Here is a 27,646-nt window from a genome sequence, read left to right as displayed (position 1 = left end):
TTAGAATTTTGTTTCAACTGGTACCTGAAAGAAGATAGAAAGTTCTTGTTTTAAAAGATTTGTTAATTTCTATCCCTTTCAATAATCCTATCTTGTATTTACAGTCCATTTTATTAAAATTAAGACCTAGAATTTATCAGAGTCATTGACAAATTTTTCATCTTGATTTTTTAAAATTTAAAATGTTTTTGTTTATTTTTGAAAGAGACAGAGTGTGATCGGGGGAGGTGCAAGGAGAGAGGGAGACACAGAATCTGAAGCAGGCTCCAGGCTCCGAACTGTCAGTACAGAGCCCGATGTGGGGCTTGAACCCATGAACTGTGAGATCATGACCTGAGCTGAAGTAGGATACTTAACCGACTGAGCTACCCAGGTGCCCCTTGTCTTGAATTTTAATGATCATGTACCTTCCATTGCAACTTGGTTCATATAGACCCATGGGATACCATGTTGTGATATGTGTATCTTTCAAAGGCCTGATTTAACTTAATCATCAATATAATGGTTGTAGCAATATATTTCCTTCACAACTGTTTCAGAGGCCACACAAGCTCCAAGGGGCTATGTGTACTGGCTTTCAGCTTTTCTGTGAATCACCACTGATGACCTTATTTATCTTCCTCTAAGTGATGAGGTAGGGAATTGGTGTTAAATTTTTTGTTTGTCAGTTTTAATATGGGAAACAGGTACAGGATGGTACTGACCACATTCTGCTAGACAGTTAGTTCTGAAGCTTTGATCAGGTTGCAGGTTGGGGTGCCTGGGTGGCTCAGTCAGTTAAGCAGCCAACTTCGGCTCGGGTCATAATCCCATGGTTTGTGACGTTGAGCCCCTCGCCAGACTCTGTGCTGACAGCTTGGAGCCTGGAGCCTGCTTCAGATTCTGTCCCCCCCCCCCCCCACCGCCCCACCCTCTCTGGCTCTCACTCTCTGTCCCTCCCCTGCTCACACTCTCTCAAAACTGAATAAATGGAAAAAAAAAATTAAGATAAATAAATAAATAAAAAGTAAAACTTGGTAACAATTCTGAATCCAGACATTGGGGACAGGATTTCTAGTAAGGCTCTCCTTGTAGGGGGCTCAGGCAAAGTGCCACATGTGGATTTCTCTAGAATGCAGCCATGAGAAACATGGCTAGTTAGAAATATGACTGGTGCTCTTGGACACTGGGCTCTGGGCTGTCACTGAGACCTATCTAGCTCCTGGGATGGCTTTTTCATAGAACCTTTTTCTATTTGACATAATTTTTTTTTTTTTTTTGAGAGAGAGAGAGAAAGCACACATGTGAGTAGGGGAGGGGCAAAGAGAGAATCTCAAGCAGACTTCATGCTGTCAGCACAGAGCCTGAAGTGGGGCTCAATTTCATGAACCACGAAGTCATGACCTGAACCAAAATCGAGATTTGGATGCTTACCCCACTGAGCCACCCAGGCGCCCCTATTTGACATAACTTTTAATAATGGTCTCGGGTTATCTTATGCAATATACTTCTTCATTTCTAATGTAAATTCCTTTTTTTCTTTTCTTCTTAATCCTTTGTTCAAATAAGAGAAACACCACCAGCCATCTCCCATACTTGAAGAGAATCATTAGATTCTTTCTTAGGACCCTAACTCCATTAGTCTTTCACCAAACGATAGAGCCAGTATGGCCTGGTGAGTAGAGCCCAGGTCTTGGCATCAGACAGATCTTGGTTCAAATCATGTTGCTGTCACTTTGGTGTGTGACCTTAAGCAAATTAGTTAAGCTCTCTGAGCCCTTCCTAATTTTCTCATTTATGAAATGAAGATATCTTCTTTGTGTATTGTAAGATATGAGATATTGAATGTAAACTGCCAGGTACCTGACCTGGAGCAGATACCCATTTTGACTTGTGATTCTGGTTTTACCAAACTGGAGACATTTCCTTAAAGGACTGAATATTCTAGAAATGAATGTTCTAAAATGAAATAGAACTATTCAGTTAAGTGACTTGACAAATCTTTCTAATAAGGAAGGAGAGGAACCTCACTTTCATTGCTGCACTGGGCCCTGTGCTAGGGACTTCCTGGGTGCATCTGGGAGTCAGGAAGTGGGTATTGGCTTCTCAGCATCCTCACTAATTCATCTGTAAGTGGAAACAGCATCCCTTTCTCTGCCCCAAGCCTAGAATAAGATTTTAGTTGTAAGTACTTTAAAAACAAAGAGATCTCTCTCTATATGATCAATATTGCACTAAAAGAGATCTAATATCATTATTTTCTATCCTTTTTTGTCCTGAGTTTATTCCTACCCACCCCCCCAACCCCCCGCCAGGTCCCTGTGAAAACTGGCATTGTTTCCATTTTCTAGGGAAGAAGCACAGGGGCTCAAACTAGTGCCGGACTTTCTGCAGCATGCTGGAAGAGGCCTTACTGCTTTTCAGCTTTGCTGTTGTGTTGTCCAGACAAAGCTACACTTGTTGAAGAATCTTACCTGACATTCTCGATTACGTAATCCTCCATTTGTATTTATGGTAAAATCAAATTTCGGTTGTTTTTCCTGAGAAAACCAGAATGGAATTATGGATTAGGAACATTTTTTTTTTTTTTTAAGGTCGAAAAAGAAAGGCAAATGTAATCACAGATGGTTTTTATACAAACAAGAAAACCACCAGAGAGCTGGTACCTGACTGGAATTAAACTTTGAAGCACTGTAATCCTTCTTCATCAGAATGTGCAAAACAGCATCATGGATTGTTAAGAAGAAGATGGAGTCCTTGACTTCATCATCAAAAAATTCACACTGTACAAGCTTCTCGATGAAATCATCTAAAGAGAGGAAAGGGAGAATCACAGGAAGAAGCACCTGTGTGGCCACGGGCTTCTTCCTGAGACGGCAGATTTGAACTTCCATTCGCCAAGGTGCAGTTCATTTGTATTCGGTTAGGTGTTTGGGGATTGCAATGGTGTGATACCAGTGTGCCATTAGTTTAGTGTTTTCTGGAACAAAAGGATACTTTTTTTATTATTTATTTATTTATTTATTTATAGCTTTATTTTTGAGAGAGAGAAAGGGAGAGAGAGAGAGGGAGACACAGAATCCGGAACAGGCTCTAGGCTCTGAGCGGTCAGCACAGAGCCCAACGTGGGGCTCGAACTCACAGACCGTGAGATCTTGACCCGAGCTGAAGTTGGATGCTTAATTCACTGAGCCAGGTGCCCCAAAAGGATACCTTTCTGGTAAAAGTATACATTGAATGCCCCATTGTCAAAAGAATGAAGGAAAAGATTGAAATGAGGAAGGCTTTTAGTACTTCTCAGAAGAAAAGCAATCTGTTTTTGCTCTAGTTGGGAGCCTAGTGGATTCTCTCCCTGGCTAATGACAAGAACAGTGAGTGTGGCTTATAAAAAATTGGGGTTCTGCCAAAATAGAACATATGCTCATAGACCAGTGACATGGTCTTGTTCTGGATTGCTGGACCTGTTACTTACCATAGTCTGTTTCCTTAAAGCTGCTGTGTTCCATCAGAAAACACCTTCCTTGGCACCCTGCATCTTTGAGAAACCCCCTTCCCGTAGGCACTAACCAGCACTTGTTTGTACAGATCCCTCAACCAAAGATTACCTCATGTGAACTATGTGCAGAGCCCTGGCTGGGTAATGGGGAGGATGAAGAGATAAATTAGACAGACATATGAAACTCACCATCAAGGAAGATAGAACTTGTATATACACCTATAGTAATGAACGGAAAAGTGATGTGGAAGAATAAAGACAGAAAGCGATCAGAGTTTTTTCTTGAACGTTTTCTTGGTTCTTCAAATCATGACCCGCGCATAGTAGGTCCCTGGGGTTTTGTTGAACGAGCAAGACAGGTACAGAAAACGTGCTATGGAAATTCAGAGAGAGGAAAGATGGTTTCTTCTTGATGGGCGTCTGGGAAAACCTGACAGAGCAGATACCATTGCCAAGAATGCCCAGGTTTGGAGAAAGATGGAGGAGGGAAGCTACAAAGGCGTGGAGGTGGGCAAGTCTGTTCTCAGGCAAGCTTCCGACACTGGCAAGACTTAGTAGTGCCTGCAGGGGGAGGAGACAGGAGCACAGTGTGGTCTCCAGAGCCTGGATGGGACTGTGTGGTGCGCAACGGGCAGGAAGGTGATGATCTTAGTTCAGGGCTAAGAGAGGGATGCCAGGCAGCTGAGGCAGCAGGACAAGACACTTTCAAAGAGATCTGTGATGATGTGGAAGGAGTATAATTGTTTAGTAGATTAAAGGGTTACTGAGCTCAACGGAGTATTTTTAATTATAAGCAAGCCTCGAAACTAGAATATAGATTTTACGGGCAGGAGCCAGTAGAGAGGAAAAACAGAAGATGCCAATTTCATGCCTCCCTCGGGACCCGGGCACTTGTCCCCTCTCCTTAAAATGCTTTCCCCCAAACTACTGTATTATGGGCTGAGGAATCAGGGGAGGGGAGGAAGAGAGAAAGCAAGCCTGCTTTCTCAGGAAGATGAGGGTTAAAAGTGGTTGTATCTTCACTCTTCTGCTGCCTATTGAAATAGGCCTCACCTTGTAAAGTGGATTTAATTACATATCAATACATCTAAAATATGAAGAGGCTATTTCTGTGGGGATTTCTGTTGGTTTGGCTACACGTTGGATTTCCTTCTTGATCTATAAACAAGCTCTATACTTTGGAGAGGCTGTCTACCTTGACAGTTCGCCATGAGCCTGAAGTGATTGTCAGAACAAAAAAAACCAAACAACTTACCGTCACTTCCAACAATATACACATCTACGTTGATCCTGATAAATTCTTGCAAAAGCTGTTAGAAAGAAAATAGATCTTCCTTAGGGAACAGCGTTACTTGCAAGAAATATAAAGAAAACTCATAATTATACCTTATGGGTGATGTGTTGGTTAAATACCCTTTTACATTTTTTTTTCAACGTTTATTTATTTTTTTTGGGACAGAGAGAGACAGAGCATGAACGGGGGAGGGGCAGAGAGAGAGAGAGAGACACAGAATCGGAAACAGGCTCCAGGCTCTGAGCCATCAGCCCAGAGCCCGACGCGGGGCTCGAACTCACGGACCGCGAGATCGTGACCTGGCTGAAGTCGGACGCTTAACCGACTGCGCCACCCAGGCGCCCCTATACCCTTTTACATTTTGAAAAACGACGACAGTGTAAAGAGAAACTAAAGTTAAAAACGAGACTCTGACAGAAGGAAATAAAACCGAAGGAAGGAACTCTCCTCCTCAGGGACAAGTTAAAAATCACCATTCTTGCGGGGAAGGACAACAGGGAAATCTTCTGCTTCAACTCACAAGATGAACTCTGATTTAACTTGAAAGCTGTTTCTTTTATGGGATGACCTTGGCCAGAGTTTTCTAGCTACACAGAATTAGAAAAAACCAAAGCCCTAATGACATCATTGTCCCTGCCCACAGTGACTAGATGTATCTAACACCAATGAACCGTTATGTTTTCCAGGTCTCTAGGCTAAGAATAAATACCAGTAGTGATGTAAGGTCATATAAAGGTAAGAAAAGTCACTTGTACTATTGATCCATTTAGATGATCAATAAATTATTGTCATCATCAGTGAACACCGAACTTCTACTAGGTTCTGAGTTAACAATTAGGGCTTTAAAAAATCACAACACAGAGTCCCTGTTCTTTCTGCTAAACTGCTGGGATTGTGTGTGTGAGTGTGTGTGTGTGTGTGTGTGTGTGGTTTCTCCTTGAAAGCTAAAACAAGCAAACACAAAAACGGAGAAAGAAAATAAAAGGCAAGCAGTTGTGAGAGTTCTGTGATGTTAAGATTTTTTTTTTTCAAGATTGAGGGAAACAAAATTGATTCCGTTTTCTAATTTTGTATCCAGTTCACCCATGTTTAATAGATCTTATCTTAGCTCAGCTTTTATGTAGGCAGATTTCTGGGGAAAAAAAACAAGAAAAAGAGTGGTAAATGTGGAATTTCTTAAATTTTCTTTACTTCTGTTTGTGCATCTCCTTTGGAAACTAATTTATTTTGAAATGCTGACAGAACCATGGAAAGAGAACAGAGTACAACTGGAAGGTTCCAGTCCTATTTTTAAATCACATGTGACATCATTTCTTTCACATAGCTACTTTTTTGGCGGAGCGGTGGGGGCGGCGGGGAGCAGATTTTATACAGCCAACGGAAGTTTCTTCGGTGTATAATGGGTAAAGACAAAAACGAGAGGATCCACGAGTCCACTTTGGTCCAAGACCTTCTCAAATATTCTGTATTTCAGGACAACTTAGATCCAGTGCCCACAAGGATCGGAAGGTCCTGCAGAACTAGAATTTGGTAGGAGTGTCTACTGACAATTTCAGCATACATTAGACATGTAGGTGTGGTTGTCTTCAAAATTATATGCCACTCTCCTGGGAAATGCTGTTTGAAAGACTTCACTAAACATGCCCCACCCCACTCCCTCTCTCTCCATGGAATATCCTGAGATGTAAATCCTGACGATTTACTTCTACTTAAGTGTGTATTATCTAGAGGAGCATCTTTCTACAAATAGAACTTTTTACCTTTGGTTACTGACTTTTTTTCCCATTTTTAAAAAAGTTTTTTTTTTGATGTTTATTTTTGAAAGAGAGAAAGAGACAGAGTGCAGGTGGGGGAGAGGCAGAGAGAGAGAGAGAGAGAGAGAGAATCCGAAGCAGGCTCCAGGCTCTGAGCTGTCAGCACAGAGCCCCAAAAAATCACAAGCCGTGAGATGATCTCGCGGCTCGTGAGTTCCAGCCCCGAAATCGGCCACTTAACTGACTGAGCCACCCAGGCGCCAGTGATTGGTTGTTTTTATTAGGAAAAAAGAAATTACCGTTTTGAGACCTCTCATTGAAGAAATGTCAAGAAATGACACAGCTGAAAAGTCGAGAATGAGGCTATGCAGGCTGATTTTAGGGACCATAGTGTTGAGAGGAAGGTCGGCATTCCAGTCTATCTCGAAAGGCAGGTCGGTGGTATTGATCGGTTGATCCAGTCCTTCTATCTGATTGTTGTCCAGCTCTTCGTCGGAATCTTTAAAGCCATCATTGGTACATATAATTCCTTTCTGCGAGAGAAGACAATATGCATGATAACTCTGACCAAGAAAAACAGTGCATATGTCAAAAATAACCAGTGGGTTTCTGAGGCACAGATTCAAAGTTAGGTCAAGCAATGACCTTTTCTCTGGAAAATAAACACTTTCCCAGGAAAACAAAAGTTTTAAGGAGACCCTCAAAGAAGCCATTTAAAGATATGACATCCTTGTTACCTAGTATTTCATTTAAAGAAATGGAGCCAACACCTTGAACTACTACGTTTTATATACCTTCAGCTCTAACACCCAGAAATGTGGTCAAGAAACTTACTGGTTTCATTTCCAGGAAGTAGATCTGATTCTCACGGGACTAAAGAAGCCCTTAGGAGGATTAAGGAGGCCTAGAAGGTTTTTGAGAAAATGCTCTAATTTGGTCAAATTGTCAGGTGTATACATACACAGTCAATGCTGGGCTAAGGTTCTGTTGGTTCCAGGAATCAGTGCATAGCTGAAATGATAACCCACGTGCTGTTAAATATAAAAAATAATACTTTTTCCCATAAAAAAAAAAGACATTTACTGGTGTCACTTGCAGCAAGCCTTTTTTCTGCAGTTTTCGGATTTTCTTCAAAGCTTTGTTGCGCTTGCGTAGAATTCGTAGTGGATTAAAGCCAACCTGAAAAATCCATTGCTATGTTACAAGAGTGCTGGATATTATACTGCTGAATATTATAGCGCAGAATTTTAATAACTGTAAGTGGGATGGGTTGGGGTTGGGGCACGTAATAAAGATACTTGTAATAAAATTTTAAAATGGTTCAAACAACGTCAGTGATGACATTGTGTCTGACTCTGGTCTGCTCAGGCTGTGTGCTGTTATCAACATGCAAAAACCTCTGTGCCGCCCGGGTTTGTTATAAATTATCCATCAGTAGGTCTAAACTCTATTTAAATCTGTGTGTGTGTGTTTGGCTTATGCAACCCTTAGGGGATTTTATTTACTTTCTATTTGTTGGATATGGTGACACTTAATTAGTACTCTGCTTCTATGTAATTTTGATTCTATTAAACTTTATATGATTGTATTTTACGATATCTATCATTTTATGATTTTATAATTTTAGCATTAGATCTGAGGGCAACCTTCATTTCCTCCTTTTCAAAGTAAATGTGTTCTGTGGCAATATTTAGCTCCAGAGTCATAGGGAAGAAGAATCACATTATGTGGCAATATTTAGCTCCAGAGTCATAGGGAAGAAGAATCACATTATGTAATAAAAAAAATCCTTGGGGCGCCTGGGTGGCGCAGTCGGTTAAGCGTCCGACTTCAGCCAGGTCACGATCTCGCGGTCCGTGAGTTCGAGCCCCGCATCGGGCTCTGGGCTGATGGCTCAGAGCCTGGAGCCTGTTTCCAATTCTGTGTCTCCCTCTCTCTCTGCCCCTCCCCCGTTCATGCTCTGTCTCTCTCTGTCCCAAAAATAAATAAAAACGTTGAAAAAGAAAAAAAAAATTAAAAAAAAAAATCCTTGACAAAAAAATGTAATTAGATGGAAGATAAGATTAAGTGAAAAGGACAATATAAAAAGCCATATGAGCAATATAATAGCATCTTTGAAAAAAATAGCTGGGCAGGAAAATATTTGATGCACACCAAATGAATAATAATAGGGCTTAAGGCAGAAGCTCTATGCAAAGTACAGAGCGACCAAAAGGCAGGTTAGAGAATAAGTGCTGGTCTTTTGTTTCTTAACCTTAAAGGCTGCTTCTCTGTCATCTTCTCTTCAGCCCATCAGGGACATTCAGCTGTCCTTTGGTGTTAAATATTCATGTAAGTTACATTTACTCATTTCCATTTAGATCATAAATATTCACTTGCTATCCTGAATATCTTCAATGACAGTCAAATAATAAGTACTCTCTTGTTTCTGAAGTTGGTGCCTAACGAAAATCTGTAGGTTACTATCTACGAAAACCCAGCAACCCCAAATCCGTGATACGTCCTTTCATTCTATAGCAAAATTGGATAAAAGTTGGCTCTGTATTGAATCTCATCCAAAGGGCCTTACTTCCCAACATATGCCTGGGCCCCTTACAAGGTAGTTTCACCTGCTCTGGAACACGGGACAGAAAAATACTAACACAATCCGGCGTCAACATATGTGAAATCATTAACCCTCTGTTGGCAGAACAAACATTTCACTCCTAGATATTCAGTGGAGTTACAAAAAGTATATATATATGTAACAACTTCAAACCTTACAGCATCGATAAGTTTCTGCTTAAAGAAATGAATGTTTGCAAAGTAGATGGGAGATGGACACCTGAAGATCTTCACCCCTTCTGGTTCATACATCTGTAAGGCAGAGAAGTACTATGAGATGATGCCCATTGGATTCATATTAATATCTTTCATCAAGTCAAAGTCAAAAATGAATCTTCCTTACGTCAGCGTAATCTTTTTTATTCTTATAGACGTTGCTCCTTCCAACATTCGCCAGTGTGCTGCATTTTGGACTGTAGGGGAAAATCAACACCAAGTGAATCACTCGTGCGTGTTTGTTAACACGGACCTTTCCCAGCCTATCAAAGACAGCTCACTTTCAAAATTTAAAAGGCTGGGGATTCATCATGCCATTAGGCACCCTGGAGGGCAAACAACTCGTTGCCCTCCCACGCCTCCTAGAACAGGGCCTCCCACTTACCACCTCCCACTCTACAAAGTGCTTCCATATGCTTTTGCTGTTTGGATCCCGAATATCACAGTTATTCAGTGAAATAGACAGATGGGGTTACCCATTTGTAGTGATAAGGATGTGGTAAAGCATAATGTTTTGCCTGTAACCACTTGGTTTGTCTCTATGATTGATGGGTCCCCAAGAAATGAGTGAAAACATAAATGAATAAGAGAGTGCAGGAACATTTCAACATAAACGTATTCCATCAGTCAGGTATTAACGTTAACTATACCACCTTCTGTTCTAGAACTCTTAAAGCAACCAAGAAGCCTGTTTCTCTGTCACACCATGTCACCTAACACAGGCTGAGTGACCACATGGTGGTGACACTGTATGACAGAGATTTAAGAATCAGGAAGATGTTTGGACTGGACGTTAAGAATCAAGAATGCTAACTAGCTTTTGTGTTATTTTCAGACAAGAGGCGACTTGGAGAAGTTCTCTAGTCCGGCTCCCTGTTTTTCAGGTGGGAGCACAATCTAGCAATCCCTAAAGAGGAACAGCCCTCCATTAGACGTGGAGAATCCCACAGTCTTTGTGGGAACACATTTCCATGTCCAGCAAGGCTAGGGCAAAGACATCAAACCTGCTCAGAGGATAATGACTTTCGGTTTACAGCTGGGCAAACAGGCTCCAAGATTTATATGATTTCTTTGAATTTGTGGCAAAGCCATTGGCCCACCAACAGCTGGTGGGACCTGGGCTGACGTTCTGGGGTCACCTTGAGGCGAGCGACATGAGGAAGAACAGACTGGCCCATCTTGATAGATAAGCATGCCTGTTAACCAAACTACATTCCCCTTAATCAGTGACAAGTATTTTTCCCCTTCCAAGGGCAGGTTGAAGTCTGCAAGGATGCAGAGCACGACAAACACTCACAACTGGGTCCTGAACACAATGGTCAGGAGCTGGAATGCCACGCTGGCCGCCAGGCCCAACCCGAGTCCCAGGACAATGGCAAAGATGAAGGTCATGATCCATATCAGCTGTAAAGAGAAGACAACGCATGCAGCACAATTTAGTCCGACTCAAGTCCAGTGTCTTAGGTCCGGAGCTCTGAGAAAGCATGAGCTTCTAAAATCAAAGCAGAGGCTGGACGTGTGCAGGACAAGGGACCTGCCTCGAGAGGTCATTTCTGTGGGTTCATTCGGAGCCGCAGAAACGCATGCAAATATTTTTACAAGTCCGAAGAGAGTGGGTCCATTTCTAATCCCATCCCTGAGCCAGTTAAGGAAAGGACTGAGCCTAACACCGTGGAAACAGCACCTGTTGGTTACAGTCAGCAAACTAATGGGCAGCAAATTAATTTCTTACTTGTGACCTGCTGTTTTAATCAATGGCTACTATCTGTACAAGAATCATAGCTTGCCCAAAGGGTGTTAAGATCCCCAACAATTATCTATCAGGAACTAAAGTAAACCAAGTATAGCTGATTACTTTATTCCTGTTAAGTACCATAGGAGATGTAAGCAACCTTTTTATGCCCCAGACTTTGATCCTGATAAAATTATGGACTCTGCTTCTCCTCCTCGCAAGGCATGCCAAGTGCGAGGGGAGACTTTGTAGAGTATTTCCAAGAGGAATGCTCAGAATTTAAATTCCTCCCAGATCCTCTGGAAACGAACGTGTGATCTAATGAAGAACAGGAGTACTAGTGTTTCATGGGCATTTCCTACTTGCAAGTGGCTCGTTCTTTTAAATTAAAATCCCTGAGGATGATCGTTAGCGTATGCAGTTTAAAAGCAGAAAGCAAAATAAGCTCAGATATTTGAACAGACGTAGGCAAACAACATTGCACTTAGCTTACACTACGAACACGCACTTCCCATCAGCATCAGGACGGCGTCCCGATTCCTCCCTCTTTCAAATGTCCTCGCCTCTACTCACACAATCGTATTTATCCTTTTGCCACAGTCTTCGTATTTCTGTGAACTGCATCAGCATTCCCTTCAGGTTCCCAAGTGCTAACGCTGCCAGGACAGACTGCAAAAAAAACATCGAACAGCAGATGTACTGAAAGATAATCAAAGAAGCCATGCAAAGCAAAGGTGAAGGCTGTAGATAAGTTGTGTCCTTTAAAGGGCCTCAAAGCCTATCACAGAACACACCCTTTTCCGGTATACAGTGCCATCAAGATGCACCAGGTCTGAGACTCTGACCTGTTCCCAGTCATGGCTTTGTCTCCACCATAGTGTCGGCTGCAGGCTATGGATGGGATGAAAGCACTTACTAGCCTGTCCTTTGGGACAGAGCCAGGCAGCTCTTAAGACCTACACCTTGAAAATTTTTTCCCAAAGATAACCCGTTTGGTGATGGGGAGGCAGGTTGCTTTTTGTTAAAAACAAAAAACAAAAAACCTTGGGAAGCTTGGCACACCTGGAATCGTAATTCAAGCCTTTGATGATGATCAGCATTCAACCATTTGTTAAGAGGAAGCTGAGGTTAGTCGAGATTTGAGGCACCCTCTCTGGCACAGCATAAGCCATGTCTGTCTTGTTCCCTGCTACATCCCCGGGACTGCCAGGACTGGGAAACAAATGCATATAGGATGGGTTTTGAAACTTATTCGGTGAGTGAGTGGATATGTTAATGAATTAATATTTCCCAATATTAGCCAGCCCTAACCACTCATTAACACGGCCTCTTTTAAGAAACCCTGATGTTGGGGCGCCTGGGTGGCGCAGTCGGTTAAGCGTCCGACTTCAGCCAGGTCACGATCTCGCGGTCCGTGAGTTCGAGCCCCGCGTCGGGCTCTGTGCTGATGGCTCAGAGCCTGGAGCCTGTTTCTGATTCTGTGTCTCCCTCTCTCTCTGCCCCTCCCCCGTTCATGCTCTGTCTCTCTCTGTCCCAAAAAAAATAAATAAACATTGAAAAAAAATTTTTTAAAAAGAAACCCTGATGTTGATACAACTTGATTAGTAGATTCACGAAGAATGATCTGGGTGGTAAACTCTCCTCTAACCCCAGCAACACTTGGGGCTTCTGCTTCTCCACGTGCCAAAATGAAATCATTTGTCTTGCAGGAATTAGGATAGTTCTGGTAGAAAAAAAAAATGCGGACTAGGCAACTATGCTCTCTTCCTTATTTGGATTTTAACACAACGGTAGGAACATGCTCCCGACACCCACCCCCCACCCCCAATTCAAGCTGTTCGTTCTGAATGGACGATGGCATTTGTGTATCGACCGCTGTTATGCCGTCACGGTGCAGTGCGTGAAGAAGAGCCCTACAGCTTTTATTTTCCCATCTCAAAGATAGTTTGACTGGTCTGGGTGTTTTTTGATTTTCACAAGTAACATTCAGAACTTAATATCTAACCGGTTAATTTTACTCACTGTGAGAACAGAGGCCATTGTTTAGGGCACTAAATAATGGTCTTGGTGGCATGAAAGGGAAATTGCCAGTTAAAAAAATGGTGAAAACCGAATAGAGCCTGTAATCTAGTTAGCAGTATGGTTTTGTACTGGTTTTGGTAATGTACTGTGGCTACATAAGATGTCACCACCGTGGTGGCCGGGCGAGGGGTCTGCCGGACTCTGTACAATGTGCTCTCCCCCCTCACCTGGTCAGTATTCCACAGAGAAACAATTTTTGAAAAATTTTCATTGAGATCCCTACACAACAGAGCCCTTTCAAAAAATAAAGATTACAGAGCACTGAGAAGCCATAGAAAGGAAAAGGGGGATAATCTTAGAGGGAACCAGGCATCCATACTGCAGTTGATATAAAGCATTAAACACGGATGAAAGGCTTCGAAGTCCGCTGATCCTTAATCAGCACTCAAGAGACATTTATCATTAGCTACTGGCATATTTCCTATGACACGGAGAAGCAAGCCAGCTGTTCCAAGCAAACAGATGTTGCACGACAATGGCAGAACGTGTCACATGGATCCTTTGTAGCAGGGCCTTTGATTCAGGCCCTCGGTGTGCTTTATTCATGAGAGAGAGAGGATTTTAAATGGCAATTACTTCTTGAGGTTCTCTATCTCGATGTGCGTGAGGTAGAGCCCAAGCGTATCCACGGGAAAAGCACAGTAAGGCAGAATTCTCAGTGGGGAGGGGGGCTGTATGCGCACTTGTTTCTATTGAGATCTACATTCTTCTATTTCTTTGAGGGACTTCTTGATTCCTTTGGAAATCAGTTAGCTCGTGGAGAAGGCACCTTTTCGGCCAATAGTACTCTGCAATGTTTGAAGACAGATTTGGCCAGTGGGGCTCTTTGGCACAACCACACTGTTTGTCCAGAAACCTGGCAACATCGTCACTTTCCAGCCACCAACCAACAAGGAAAAAGGCCTAGATACCAACCAATAAACCCTGGGGGCCCGTGTCCTACCTCTATGCCCTTTGTAGTCAGAAGTGTAATATAATGTTTATAGAGTAACAACAATACGACGGTAATAATATCAATAATAATGGCTGCCATTCGTTACCTGCTTGCCCCGTGCCAGGCCCTGGGCTAAGTCCTTAATGTACAATATTTCATTTCGTTTTCACAGTGACTCTGTGACGCGGGTACTGTTTCCCTCCCTATTTTACAAATGTAGGTTCAGAGAGGTTAAGTAATTTGCCCCAAAGCACACAGAGAATAAGTGCCAGGGCCGGGATGAGAAAAGTAGGCCTACAGGACTTGAGCGCCAGGGGTCCGTGGAGCACCTCAAAATTATATTACCACCACGAAGAGCAATGCGTTTACCATTGTCGGTCTCCTAGAGATCCTCTGTTTCCCAGGGCCTGCTGCTGTTTTTAAAAATCTGGGTGCTGTCGCAGGTTGCAAAGCACGAATCTAAACCCTCAAAGATGACAGCAGAGATGGACGAAGGAGCACGAGGGTGAGGATGGGAGGCCTGTGTGTGGCGCTCGCTTCCATCCCGCAGTCACCCGGCGCCGGGCTTGGAGTCCAGACTAACTCCGGGAGCTGCAGGGCGGATCCCTAAGGACGGGTTGTGTGGCTGGTAGCACCACTCCTGGAAGCTGATAGGGGCCCCGGCTACCTCGGCCTTTAGGAAGATCTTCACTCCCGTCAATGCACATGGAGGCTGCGGTGCCAGTGTGTCTTCCCGTCCAAAGATTAGTTATATTCGGGGCTATGGACACGCCGGAGGGTAGAGTAGATAAGGTAGCTGGGGCATTTTGCATTCCTGACATTCATAAAATGCCGCCAGTGGAAAAAAATAAGTATTTTTGGCCCACGAGTATTGATTAGGAAGAGTGCTTGAGAGTCTGCAGTGAGCTCATTTTCCCATTCAGTTTGTGCTTCCAGAGTTGAAGAACCAGGGTCTTGGATTCCTCCCGCAAAGCGGAGAGACAGAGAGAGCACCCAAAGGCAGACAGGCGTTACCTTTTGTAGTGGCTCCAGAAGAAATCCAATGGATACAATGACAATCAGAACGATGATAGCAGAGAGAAGCCCAGCAATCTGTTAACGATGAAAAGATGCTCATCATGGAATTGCCTTCTCCCCTGGCTTGGATTTCCCCGGCACATTCGCCAGGGGGGCCCTGGCAGCAAAGACCCTGAAATACCTGTGTTTTGCCTCCAGTGCTCTCCTGAACCCCCGATCTGGAGAGGGCAGTACTCGCGGCAAAGCCTTTGAATGATCCACTGAATATGTTACTCAATCCTAAGGCTATTAACTCCTGGCAGGAGAATGAAGAGGAGAATCTTTTTTAGAGGTGGCACCGTCGAATATTACTTAGAGTGGCCAAAGGACCCCCAGCATAGGTTGTAAACTTACCTGATTGCCATCAATCGGGTAATCATACTTGAGGGAATAGACGCTGGCCACTGAGAAGGCCACCACAAAGCCAACGATCGCGATGCCGAAGCTATCCCCAATGGTCTCTTGGAAAATCTGCATGTCGGGTGCGCTGGGGGACTGAAATCTGAAAAGGAAATTGAGCCGAGTTTGAATGTCACCAACCTACTAATAAACCTTCAGTGGCATCCATTTGCCCTCAGGAAAAGCCCGAATTCTTTAGCAAGGCCCCCATCCTTCCCTTCCCCCCCCAACTCCTGCTCAATCGCTATCATTTCCCAGAATTTATTCTCCAGCAATACCAAGCTTTTTTGTTTCTCAAAGGCATCACCTGTACTCTTAACTTGGAAGCTTCGAATTTGCTGTTCCTTCTGCCCCTACCATTCCCCTAACCCTAACCCTAACCCTAACCCTCCCTCCTTCCAGAAAGTCCTCCCTCACCACCAAGGTCAGGGTTAGTTGACATTCTCCAGGCTTCTCCAGCTCTGGATGCTTCCCTTCCTTATCCCTCCCTCCCACCCCCCCCCCCCCAACTCCCTACCCCGACACAAAGCAGGGACTATGACTACTTCATTATTCTATCACCAGGACTGAGCATTCTTCATGGCGTACATCATGGCGTACGTCAATAATCGTCTGGCGAATCAATGAATGAATGCAGTCCAGGCTGACTTTTGTCTCACTGTGGAGTGTGGCCAGCAAGAATTTAGCACCACCACAAACTTTGGAATCTGTTATCTTACTGTTGAAAAGCAATGCTGCCTGATTTTGATACAAGAATGCCAATCCAGTCCCATGATAACGGTGCATCTGATATTTTGCTAGTATAGCCACACCATAAGGTACACTTTTATCCCTCTAAGCTTCATGCAACATGTCTTAGATCCCACTGGTATTGTTACGCTGGATTGAAAAGCATCACCCGTAATCCCTCCAAGAGTCATCCATGGATGAAGGTCTTTGAACGAACACAGTTCAAGACAAGGGAAGCGAGAAAATCTCCCCTCCATTGATAGCAATACCTTTCATGAAAAGCTGTTCACAAACACATGGGCCTCGGACTCTGCCCTAGGTTCCACAGAACTGCTAGAGCCAGCTATAGCCCGGATGGAGAAGGGCATTTATAGTGACGTAGTGGTCAGGGAAACGTTCAACTCAGAGAAGAGCCATCTGTGTTTGTACCTCATGAATTTAGAACAGTTCAGTGATACTTACTAATTGTATTATAAAAGGTACAAGTATCTCCAAGTCAACGCCAATTTACTGACATGCTCAACTCCTGTCAACATCTGTTTCTGACCTAAATCTTAATGAAAGTAGGTTTATTGGATCCATTGGACAATTTCCTACTTGCTGTTCATATTTTGTCAGTATCTGTGCTAATATACTTTCAACCTTAATCTTTAAAGAAATTTTTTTACGTTTATTCATTTATTTTTTAAGAGACAGAGTACAAGCGGGGGAGGGGAAGAGAGAGAGAGAGAGAGAGAGACACAGAATCCGAAGCAGGCTCCAGGCTCTGACCTGGCAGCACAGAGACCGACACGGGGCTCGAACTCACGAGCCATGAGATCGTGGCCACGAGATGAGCCGAAGTTGGATGCTCAACCGACTGAACCACCCAGGTGCCCCAGCTTTAATCTTGAAGAAGTACCATGACCACAAATTCTGCAGCTACCATGAATCAGAAAGTTAGCTTGGAATATTGTTTTCTACAAAACAAACCCCAAATCCATGATACAATGAAGATTTGCGTTTTATACCAAAATAACCAGAGGCCTGCTATTATTCTTGTGTCCTGGCCTCTAAATACCTTAGACAGAGTGGTGTGGTGGAGATTTACAGTCTGAAAACTGGACTCAGTTCCTAGCTCTGCTATGTACCCTTGCCTGAGCCAGTTTCCTCATTTGTAAAGGGAAGATAATAATGCTTATTTTATTTGCTTCATAATTTGGGGGGGGGTCAGATAAAATAGTGAATACTGTTAGAACTATTAGAATACTAATAGAACATGAATACTATTTACACACTGTAAGGTACGGAGTGCCTGTTAGCTATTATTATAAGATCCCTCTGGAATCAGAATATGTCCTCTGTGTCTCCTTTACTGCTTCGATGATCACTTTCTTTCAGTCAATGGGTGTGACTTCACAAAATCATTTCTGGGGTGTCACACTTATGAACAGCAGCTGAGCAATAATTAATAATCATTGTTTTCCAGGTGTATTCTTTTTGCAGTCAGCGGAAATTTAAAATGCCCTCTCGGGGTCCTGGATGGCTTAGTCAGTCGAGCTTTTTTTTTTTTTTTTAAATTTTTTAATGTTTTTATTTATTTTTATTTTTGAGATAGAGAGAGACAGAGCATGAGCAGGGGAGGGGCAGAGAGAGAGGGAGACACAGAATCTGAAGCGGGCTCCAGGCTCTGAGCTGTCAGCACAGGGCTCGAACTCATGAGCTGTGAGATCGTGACGTGAGCTGAAGTCGGAGGCTTAACCGACTGAGCCACCCAGGTGCCCCCAGTCGAGCTTTGGACCCTTGATCCCAGGGTTATGGGGTCAAGCCCTGAGTTGGACTCTGCACTGAGCATGGAGTCTGCTTAAGATTCTCTCTCTCTCTGTCGCTCACTCTGCCCCCTCCTCTGCTCACGCATGCGCTCTTTCTCTTAAAAAAAAATTAAAAAAATTAAATGCCCACTCAATTATCACCCAGAAAAAAAATGGAGTGTAAAGAGCCCAGCACCTAATTTAAGTGCTAAATTAGCAACAGTTAGTAGTCATGCAGTGTGAGCGCTTACTCTAGGCCAGGCACCTAGGCATGTCACATGTATTAACACACTTAATCCCTACAAGAAGCCAATGTGAGAGCTACTATTTTTAGCCCTGTGTTTTCAGCCAACAACACTGAGGCATAGAGTTTAGTTATTTGCCCAAGATCAAAAAATAACTCAAGTAAATCCGAGGCACTCTGCTTCGAGAACAGCCGAGCTTGCCTACCAGGCTACACTGTCTCCCTAAATGAGAGTTATTCCTTCCCCCACCCCACAAACACTGTGGAGAGAGGTCCACCGACATTCAAGGTTTATTCACTAAGAAAAGTCTCTAAGACTGTAACTAAGTGTTCTTTTTTTTTTTTTTTTAACGTTTGTTTATTTTTGAGACAGAGAGAGACAGAGCATGAATGGGGGAGGGGCAGAGAGAGAGGGAGACACAGAATCAGAAGCAGGGGGGCTCGAACTCACAGACTGCGAGATCGTGACCTGAGCTGAAGTCGGACGCCCAACCGACTGAGCCACCCAGGCGCCCCTGTAACTAAGTGTTCTTAAGTTTATCTTTTATTTCCCAAATCCTTATGAAAAGATCCTCTTTAATTTTTCTATTTTAATTTAATTTTAATTTTATTCTATTCTATTTTAATTTTAATCTATCATCTATCTGCCTACCTACCTATCATCTATTATCTATCATCTATCTATCTGTCATCTAGCTAGCTAGCTGTCATCTGTCTATGTAATTCATGTCTTCTAAAACTTTTAAATAAAGTACAACCACTTGCAAGTTGCAGAGTGAAGAGAAACCCTAGAAATGGTCTTTCAGTTTCAGACTAATTCCTGCTTAAAAATCTTTTAAATTAAAAGTGGTGTTTGAAATTCATTAAGTGTAACAGATGACTCTCCGGTGATAAAAATATTTTTGCTTTAAAATACGCATACTTGCTTTTTAAAAAAAAATGGTTATTTTAAAGTCCACACAGCATATGAATGCTGATTCCTGGAATTCTCAAAAACTCTTTAGGCATGGGGAGGGAGGGAAGTCTTTTTTTTTTTTTTTTTTTTTTTTAACAGGAACACAATTTGTCCTTGGGAAGCAAATCGAAAGACATTGAGGCTATGGTCAGAGGGCAGAGAGAAGAAAGCCCAAAACTGGATCCCTCTTCTCAATCCGATAAATGCAATGCAATCAATACATTTTCAATGTCCTGGCATGAACTGGACCTCCCGTCCTGATCTGCAGCGTTAACTGTTGCTCTGGCCTTGTTTTGAATTTGATCACGAGGAAGGACAGAGTGTGCCCTATCTGGATTGCTCAAGCAGTGTGCCACAGGTATTCCTTCTGTGTCTCTTTTGAACTGTTGGAACTTGGCCCCAGTAACCTCAAACAGAACACTACATATTGTTTATAGTAATTTATGGACAAGGAAATCTGGCTTCATTTGGTTCCTTTTTTGGGAGGAAAAGCAGGTTTGATTTTCCTATTTTTTTACTTTGTTCTACTTTTACCTGCGTGTGAATCTCTGCTCATCTGGCATGTGCATTCTTCCACGAGGACAGACTTTCTGACATTAAGAACTGCAGAGCCTCTGCGGCTCCTTCCTAGAAGGAGAGTATCGTGCCTTCCTCATCCTCCCAAGAGGTAGGGAGGGTTCTGAGCTGGATTAGTGCATTTCAGCTTGCGGCCCTCCGTAGCTACTGCCCACTCTCTAATCAGTGCTTGGAGACTGATCATAAAAGACACTTACCCTCTTTTCATCTCCCCAACCACAGCCACCTCAAACCTGTTTTTGAAGTCAAAGCCATAGGACACACCTGTTGCGATCACAGTCTGCAAAGTTGCAAATTGCCCAAGTTAGAAATATGAGATAATGACTAACAGTCTGCTTAGATAAGAATCTCAAGCCCAGGCTTTGCTACTTTTTACAAAAGTCCTGAAGCAATTCTAATGTGTCACCAGAGTTAAGAACCACAGCTCTGATTCCCGTGGGTCTGTCACCCTCTCTGAGACCTTGCTCTCTGAGCCGGCCACGTCTTACATGGAGAGAACGAACCCAAAATCATAAAAGGAAGTCATTTAATTCTGCATGAAGAGAACGCCATACTAAAGATTACACCCAGAAAATGCAGAGATGGCATCTGTCCCACTAACACCTCCTGATCTGCAAATGGCAAAGGGCTTTCAACAGAACAACAGGAGACTAATGAATTCTGGAAGAAAGTCTGAAGATGATCAGTTACCATGATGAGTTCAATTGGGATGGGCACCGGAAGTTTGGCTTTGTAGCGCTGATTTATTTCTTTAACCACAAATACAATCAGCAGAATAATCAAGGATGTCACAAGGTCTGCAATATTAGTCTTCTCTATTTGTGTGAATATGGAATTCAGTACCTAAAATCATAAAAGCGAAAGACAGCCAAGTGCTATACTTTTTCTTTCTTTTTAAAAATCTTTTTTATTCTTACTTTCTTGTGAACTTTTTAAAAATTTGAGTGCAGTGGACACATGATGTTAGTTTCAGGTGTACAATACAGTGATTCGGCCTCTCCAGACGTTATGCTGTGCACACCACAGGCATAGCTCCCATCTGTCACCATGCAACTCTATTACAAGATCACTGACTGCATTCCCTATGCTGTGCCTTTATTTCCGTGACACATTCATTTTACAACTCGACTATATCTCCCTCTTCCCTTTACCAACTCTGCCCAAACCCCAGCCCCACCCCTCTGGCAACCATCAATTTCTTCTCTGTCTTTGTAGGTCTGATCCTGCTTTTTGTTTGTTCATTGGTTTTGCTTCCCCCCGGCCAAGTGTTATATTAATGTACAATGTGGATGCAACATTTGATTATTTCCAAACAGATTTACAAGAAACATTGAGGCAAAAAGGCAGACATAGATGGCATAGCAGTCCTCTGTTCTGCTCATGTTAACCACGAATCAGTAATTGTAGCTACCAGCATGGAGGTAGGAGAAAGGTAGGTTAGCATAGTATTGGCACCACACTGGTTTAGGGATGCTTTTGGCATTTTTGCTGGGAAGCTCTTTGGCCGGTGTCCAAAATTTTCACATTTTCACAACTGGTCTCTCTGCTTTTCGGTCTCATTGGCCATTATTCCACAATCATCATCATTGCTCTATCCAGGGAATAACCTCTGGTCCCCAAAAGTTTTCTTAGCATGTGTCTCCTTAATTCCTGGCCTTTTTTTTTTTTTTAAAGGTCAAAGCCATTCAAATTTCTTGGTTTACTGTCTGTGTCACTTTTGGGAATTCATTTCCTAGCTAATTTTGTGCACTGTGCATAATCTTAATTTTTTTTTTAGTTTTATTTATTTATTTTGAGAGGCAGAGAGAGAGTTTGTGTGTGTGCACATGAGCAGGGGAGGGACAGAGAGAGAGAGGGAGAGACAGAGAATTCCAAGCAGGCTTCTCATTGTCAGCCTGCCTTGGGGCTTGAACTCACGAACCGTGAGGTCATGATCTGAGCCAAAATGAAGAGCCACTTAACCGACTGAGCCACCCAAGAGACCCTGCATAATCTTAATTTTTGAGGCCACTTGGATTCCATATCCATGGGATCCATATAGCTTAAGCAGGCCCAAAATAGATCTCAAATTGTTCCTCGAACATTCCACTTCTAGAATAGCTCTCGATGGGAGTGAGAGAGTGTTGGTTCCAATATGGAGCAAATTCTGTCTCAACTCCCAATAACTAATAAGCCCAACTAATAAGCCCAAAGTTAATCAAAGCAAGGACATAACAAAGATCAGAGTGGAAATAAATGAAATAGAACTAAAAGGACAATAGAAAAGATCGATGTAACCAAAAGCTGATTTTTTGGAAAAGATAAATAAAACAGGCAAGCATTTAGTTAGACTCGGCAAGACAAAAAGAGAGAACTTAAAATCAGAAGGGCTAAGAGGCACCTGAGTGGCACAGTCAGTTAAGTGTCCAACTCTTGATTTCCGCTCAGGTCATGATCTATGGTCGTGAGATAGAGCCCTATGTGGGGTTCCACCTTGAGCTGGGAGCCTGCTTAAGACTCTCTCTCTCTCCCTATTTCTCTGCCCCTCCTCTGCTCTCTCTCTCTCAAAAAAATAAAATAAAATAAATTGGGCTTTAAATAATCAGAAGCACTAAGGACACGGTCATTCTACAGTACATCCTCAGGTAGAAGAAAGAGCGACTGCCCTATTTACACATTGGTTAATGTCCTTTTGCTTTATAAACAGGGATGCATCGAAGAGTCAGAAGAACCTCAATTTTAAAAGAACAAGACCTGCCTTTGAGAAACAGCGAAACGTTAACGTTCAATTAGCACATTTCTTTCAAAATAAAATTTGGAGGAAAGTTTTAAATCTTGGGACAAAATAGGAAAGCCTTTAATAAGGCACTTCAAGTTTTTCTTTTAAATAATACTTAAGAGTCAAATCTCAGAGCACTGGTACTTAATTTCCTTTGTTCCCGTTGACCGGATGGTAGACGTGGTTGATATTCAGTGTTCTCCCCTTTGCCACTAATTTTTTCCTAATGTGACTAAGTATCACCACCCGTTGACTTCTTGGAAGTTGTAGGCAAGCCCCACGACGAAGGCATTACCGGAAAGTTCTCCCAGACACATGATAGTAAATTTCACAGACTTCGATACTTTTTAGGCCAAAGGACTACTCACTTTGAAAATTGAAAATGGATCAGTGTGTGCAGGAACATTCAGCTGAAGCATAAACTTGAGCTGAGAAACCAAAACGTGCACGGCAGCAGCTGTGGTGAAGCCACTGATTAGGGACTCCGATAGATAGATCACCACGAACCCAATCTGCAGAACTCCCATGAGCAACTGGGAAGAGAAGGGCAAAGGCCTTTGTTAGTGTAGATTACCGACACAGCTCAACAAACTAAAGCACCAGCCGCTGAAATGATTCAAAATGTAAAGGTTCAGCCTGTATGCCTGTGTCTTGAAGCAGGTGTCCTTGTCTCCTGGAACACCTCGGGTTCAGGGTGCCTCCCTCCCCTTCCTTCTCGTATCCTACCCGCAAGGTCGATCATGACATAGTGTTCACATAGCGTGTGAGTCTAGTATACCCCAAGAAGTAGCAGGCTTATTCCTCCCCGCTCCACCTTTTAAGATGCCATACCTTTAGAAGACTCACCCAACATACCTTCCATAGCAAAAGCTTATCTAGAATCAGCCCTCATAAATTTTCCCATGTAATTTTAAGTGACTTTCTAGCTGCTGTGGCATTCATGGGTGATCATCCATTCATGTTCCTTCCAACAAGTTACTTTCATAGGAAGGACACAACTGTGTATTAAACCTCAGAAGTGTTCGCTTTTAACCAGGGGCCACAGTTGTTAATTCCCCCAAAGCATCAGTATTTTGCAGTAACATGAATGGACAGATTCTCCTTCCTTTGGATATCTGGGTGGCCTTTCCATTCGCGTCTTGGAATGCAGCTGGATCTGTGGGCACGCAAAGGCACTAGATGCAGAAACGTTATTTAAAAGAACCGGCCGTGTTGTCTGTCAGTTGGACACACTGCTGATGTCCTTGTTTAAATTGACTTTTTTCTTTCTTTAAAAAATGGCCTTAGCCAATAATATCACTAATCATAAACGTAGGCAACATCTTGAGGAATCCATGACATTTTCACTATTCCCTAGCAATGGTGTCAGGGGCATGAATGAGGCTTTAGCCTCTCCATAATCCTCTATAGCTTTCCCGAAAGTCTGGTGTGGACAGTTCAAAGTGCTAAACCCCAACCCTTCCAGCTAGATTACAGTCCCTGAGGAATTAGAATGAGAAAAGTTCCGAAGATGCCAGTATCACTGTTACTTGCATATAGTTATGTTTAGTGACTATATTAATTTCAGGTATTTTACTGCATTAAGCATTTCTCTTCTCGCCATTGGTGCCTCCCTGTTCCCACCTTTCCTTCTCTCTAGACCCACATTCACTCATCTTTGCAAGGTGGATCTTCTCTTCTGCTTCTGGTTGGGGGGAGGGACCCTTCTTATTTCCCGAAAGAGGGATACAGTCCAAAGGGAAGAGTGGAGGGGTGGCAGGAAGGAGAAAGAACAGAAAGATGTGCACCAGGGAGGGCAAGCAGAATGGGGAGGGCATATCACATGAGAAAGTGCTCACCTGAATGATTCCAGAAAGGATTGTAACCGTGGCAGCCACCATCACCTTATACTCATCTGCTGATGAATCATTACTCATCGAGCTGTTAGAGAGTTCCAGAGCAGCTGTACTCTCCGACGGGGTTAATCTCACAACTACTGCTCCCACCATCATACTCAGAACTGGAAACGGACCTAATTAGCAGAGGATGCATTGTAGTCAATATACGCCTCCCTAAGGCACAATTATCTTTCAACCATAATGTAGCGGATAAAAAGACTGCTCCCTGTAGCTCTGGCCTCCTTCCCCAGCCCCCAGTCCCAATTCTTACAAGAAACCATGACTACCTTCCTGGGTTATGCACAATTTGAAATTAATCCAGTGCGTGGCTAATGGAGTCAACAAAGAAAAAGCAGTGTGAGCATTAATTAGCCGAAGAATTCACTTACCCACAGATATGTGTTTAGAAGTGCCCAAGAAAAAGTAGATTATAACTGGGAAAAAGGCTGCATACAGTCCGTAGCTTGGGGGGATGGTGACCAGCAGAGCAAATGCTAAACCTGTAAATACACAAGCATCAGGGTCTTTACTTCATGCAAGGGGAATCATAGAAGTCTTCATTAAGTCCTTCAAGTGTTTCAGACTGAACCTTAAAAATAAGTTACTTGATTAGCTCAAAGTGATTGAAGATGTAAATGTAGGAGCTCAAACTATAATACTCTTAGAAGAAAATATAGGCGTAAGTCTTCTTAACCTTGGATGAGGCAATGGTTTTCTCATAAATGACACCTACAGCGTGAGCAACAAATTGAAAACAGATAAAATTGAGCTCTGTCAAAATTAAATGTGTGCTTCAAAGGATACCATCAAGAAAGTGAAATGACAATCCACAGAATGGGAGAAATTATTTGCAAACCATATCTTGGATAAGACTGTAGTATCCAGAATATATAAATAGCTCTTGCAACTCAACAATACAAAAAATAACCTAATTTTAAAATGTGCAGAAGATTCATTTCCCCACGGATATATAAATTGCCAGTAAGCCCGTGTAAAGATGTTCGACATCATTAGCCGTCAGGGAAATCAAAATCAAAAGTAAATGAGATACCACTTCAGACTCACTCGGATAGCTAAAACAAGAAAGGCAGATACTAGCTAGTGTCCACAAGGCTGTGGAGAAATTTGAACCCTTGTATGTGGCTAGTGGGTTACCATGTGGCAGCAATTACTCTCCTAGGGATATACCGAAAAGAATTGAAACATAGGTTCACACAAAAACTGGCACACAACTGTTCATAACAACATTATTCATAATAGCCAAAAAATGAAAACAACCCAAATGTCCATCAACTGATGAATGGATAAACAAATGTGGTATACCCATACCATAGGATGACAGTCATCATGGAAAGAGGGGAATTACCCTCACATGCTACCACCTGGATGAACCTTGAAAACATTGTGTTAAGTGGAAGAAGCCAGATACAAAAAATTCTGTGATTCTGTTTATATGAAATGCCCAGAATCGGCAAATCAATAGAGACAGAAAGTTGTTACCAGGGAGATGGATGGATGGATGGATGGATGGAAAGTGACTACTAATGGACAAGAAGGTTTGGGGATGGTGCTGGTGATAAAAACGTTCTGGAATTGCATAATAATGATGGTTGCACAACCTTGTGAATATACACAAAGAACATTGAATTTTATACATTAAAAGGATGACTTTTATGATATATGAACTACGTGTCATTGTTACTTTATTTTTTGTAAATGTTTTTATTCACCGTTGAGAGAGAGAGAGAGTGAGGGAGAGAGAGAGAGAGACAGAGAGACAGAGCGTGAGCAGGGGTGGGGCAGAGAGAGAGGGAGACACAGAATCCGAAGCAGGCTCCAGGCTCCGAGCGGTCAGCAACACAGCCCAGTGTGGGGCTTGAACTCACGAACTGTGAGGTCATGACCTGAGCCAAGCTGGACACTTAAGCGACTGAGCCACCCAGGCACCCCAATTACATCTCAGTTTTATTTTTTAATCTTTTTTTATTTTTATTTTTTACATTTTATTTATTTTTGAGAGACAGAGCACGAGCAGGGGAGGGGCAGAGAGAGAGGGAGACATAGAATCCAAAGCAGGCTCCGGGCTCTGGGCTGTCAGCACAAAGCCTGATGCAGGGCTCGAAATCACAAACCGTGAGATCATGACCTGAGCCGAAATCAGACACTTAACTAACTGAGGCACCCAGGCGCCCCACATCTCAATTTAAAAAAGTTACCTTGCAGTACAGCTACCAGCCCTGTGCTGATTCCGGAAACAATGTCACTGAGTAGCCATTCCTTTATCCGGTAGGCTGGTAACCAAGATGCTATGGGGAACAAAGACAGGGCGATTCTCTTGGCCTTTTGTGTGGAACAGCTGAAAACATTGAAAACCATACTCAGTTAATTATTATCAAATTTTAACATTGGGACCTCATTGTAGAGGAAAATTGATAAAGGTGATACCATATTCAAGAATGAATGACCACGTTCACTACCTTTCCCACTAACATTTGCCTGCTTATCCATATGGATTGCCTCCTGGTCACTACCAAAGGATTTTCTTCCTTTCTTTCCTTCTTTCCTTTCTTTCTTTCTTTCTTTCTTCCTTTCTTCCTTTCTTCTTTCTTTCTTCTTTCTTTCTTCCTTCCTTCCTTCCTTCCTTCCTTCCTTCCTTCCTTCCTTCTTTCCTCCCTCCCTCCCTCTCTCCCTCTCTCTCTCTCTCTTTCTTTCTTTCTCTCTTTCTTTCAAAACATGCTGATTCTCTTTGGCCATAATAGAGCTTATGTGTCATCCTCAGCTTGGATTTTACAACGTTTCAGTGGAGAATTTTCCTCCGCCCTCATTTATTAGTCCTCTGATAGGGAAGTTGGGGTTGAGAGCTGAGACGATGTTCATTTTAGAGATTCCCTTTCCAGCTCTGACAGGGAGTAGGAGGTTTGGACACCAAAGATAAAAAGACTCTGGAGGCTATGGGCTAAAGCCAGAAAGGAGAGCTTGAGAAGTTAAGGAGAAGGTGTCTCACTTATTCCTCATACCAGTACCTTAAAAAGTATCTTACCTACAACACACTTTGAGATGATCCAGAAAGGTCTTGTGATGCCTCTGCTTCTTCTTATGTTCTTCCCCAAAAGCATTCGCAGAATACACTGGCCTGGCTACAATGTACTGATTCCCAATGGGTTCGATCAT

The 27,646-nt window shown here is 42.8% G+C and overlaps 1 protein-coding gene across 1 annotated transcript; it reads right to left on the bottom strand.

Annotated features, from left to right (window-relative positions):
- SLC26A3 (solute carrier family 26 member 3) lies at positions 1 to 27,646 on the bottom strand. The gene is made up of 20 exons (XM_047096565.1): positions 27,516 to 27,646; positions 26,692 to 26,831; positions 24,865 to 24,975; positions 24,437 to 24,609; positions 22,967 to 23,131; positions 20,531 to 20,683; positions 20,038 to 20,120; positions 15,502 to 15,649; positions 15,290 to 15,403; positions 15,106 to 15,183; positions 11,649 to 11,744; positions 10,641 to 10,747; positions 9,471 to 9,540; positions 9,287 to 9,379; positions 7,607 to 7,702; positions 6,823 to 7,056; positions 4,731 to 4,785; positions 2,646 to 2,788; positions 2,454 to 2,519; positions 1 to 24 (listed from the first exon to the last, which is right to left on the bottom strand). Exons 1-20 carry the CDS (start codon positions 27,644 to 27,646, stop codon positions 1 to 3), a joined length of 2,280 nt encoding a protein of 759 aa, XP_046952521.1.

Source organism: Lynx rufus, unplaced genomic scaffold (assembly GCF_022079265.1).
Source record: "Lynx rufus isolate CCGP_SWC_20201006 ecotype Redwood Valley unplaced genomic scaffold, mLynRuf1.p SCAF_4, whole genome shotgun sequence".
In the NCBI taxonomy this organism is placed as follows: Eukaryota; Metazoa; Chordata; class Mammalia; order Carnivora; family Felidae; genus Lynx; species Lynx rufus.
This window is presented reverse-complemented; position numbering and strand designations above follow the sequence as displayed.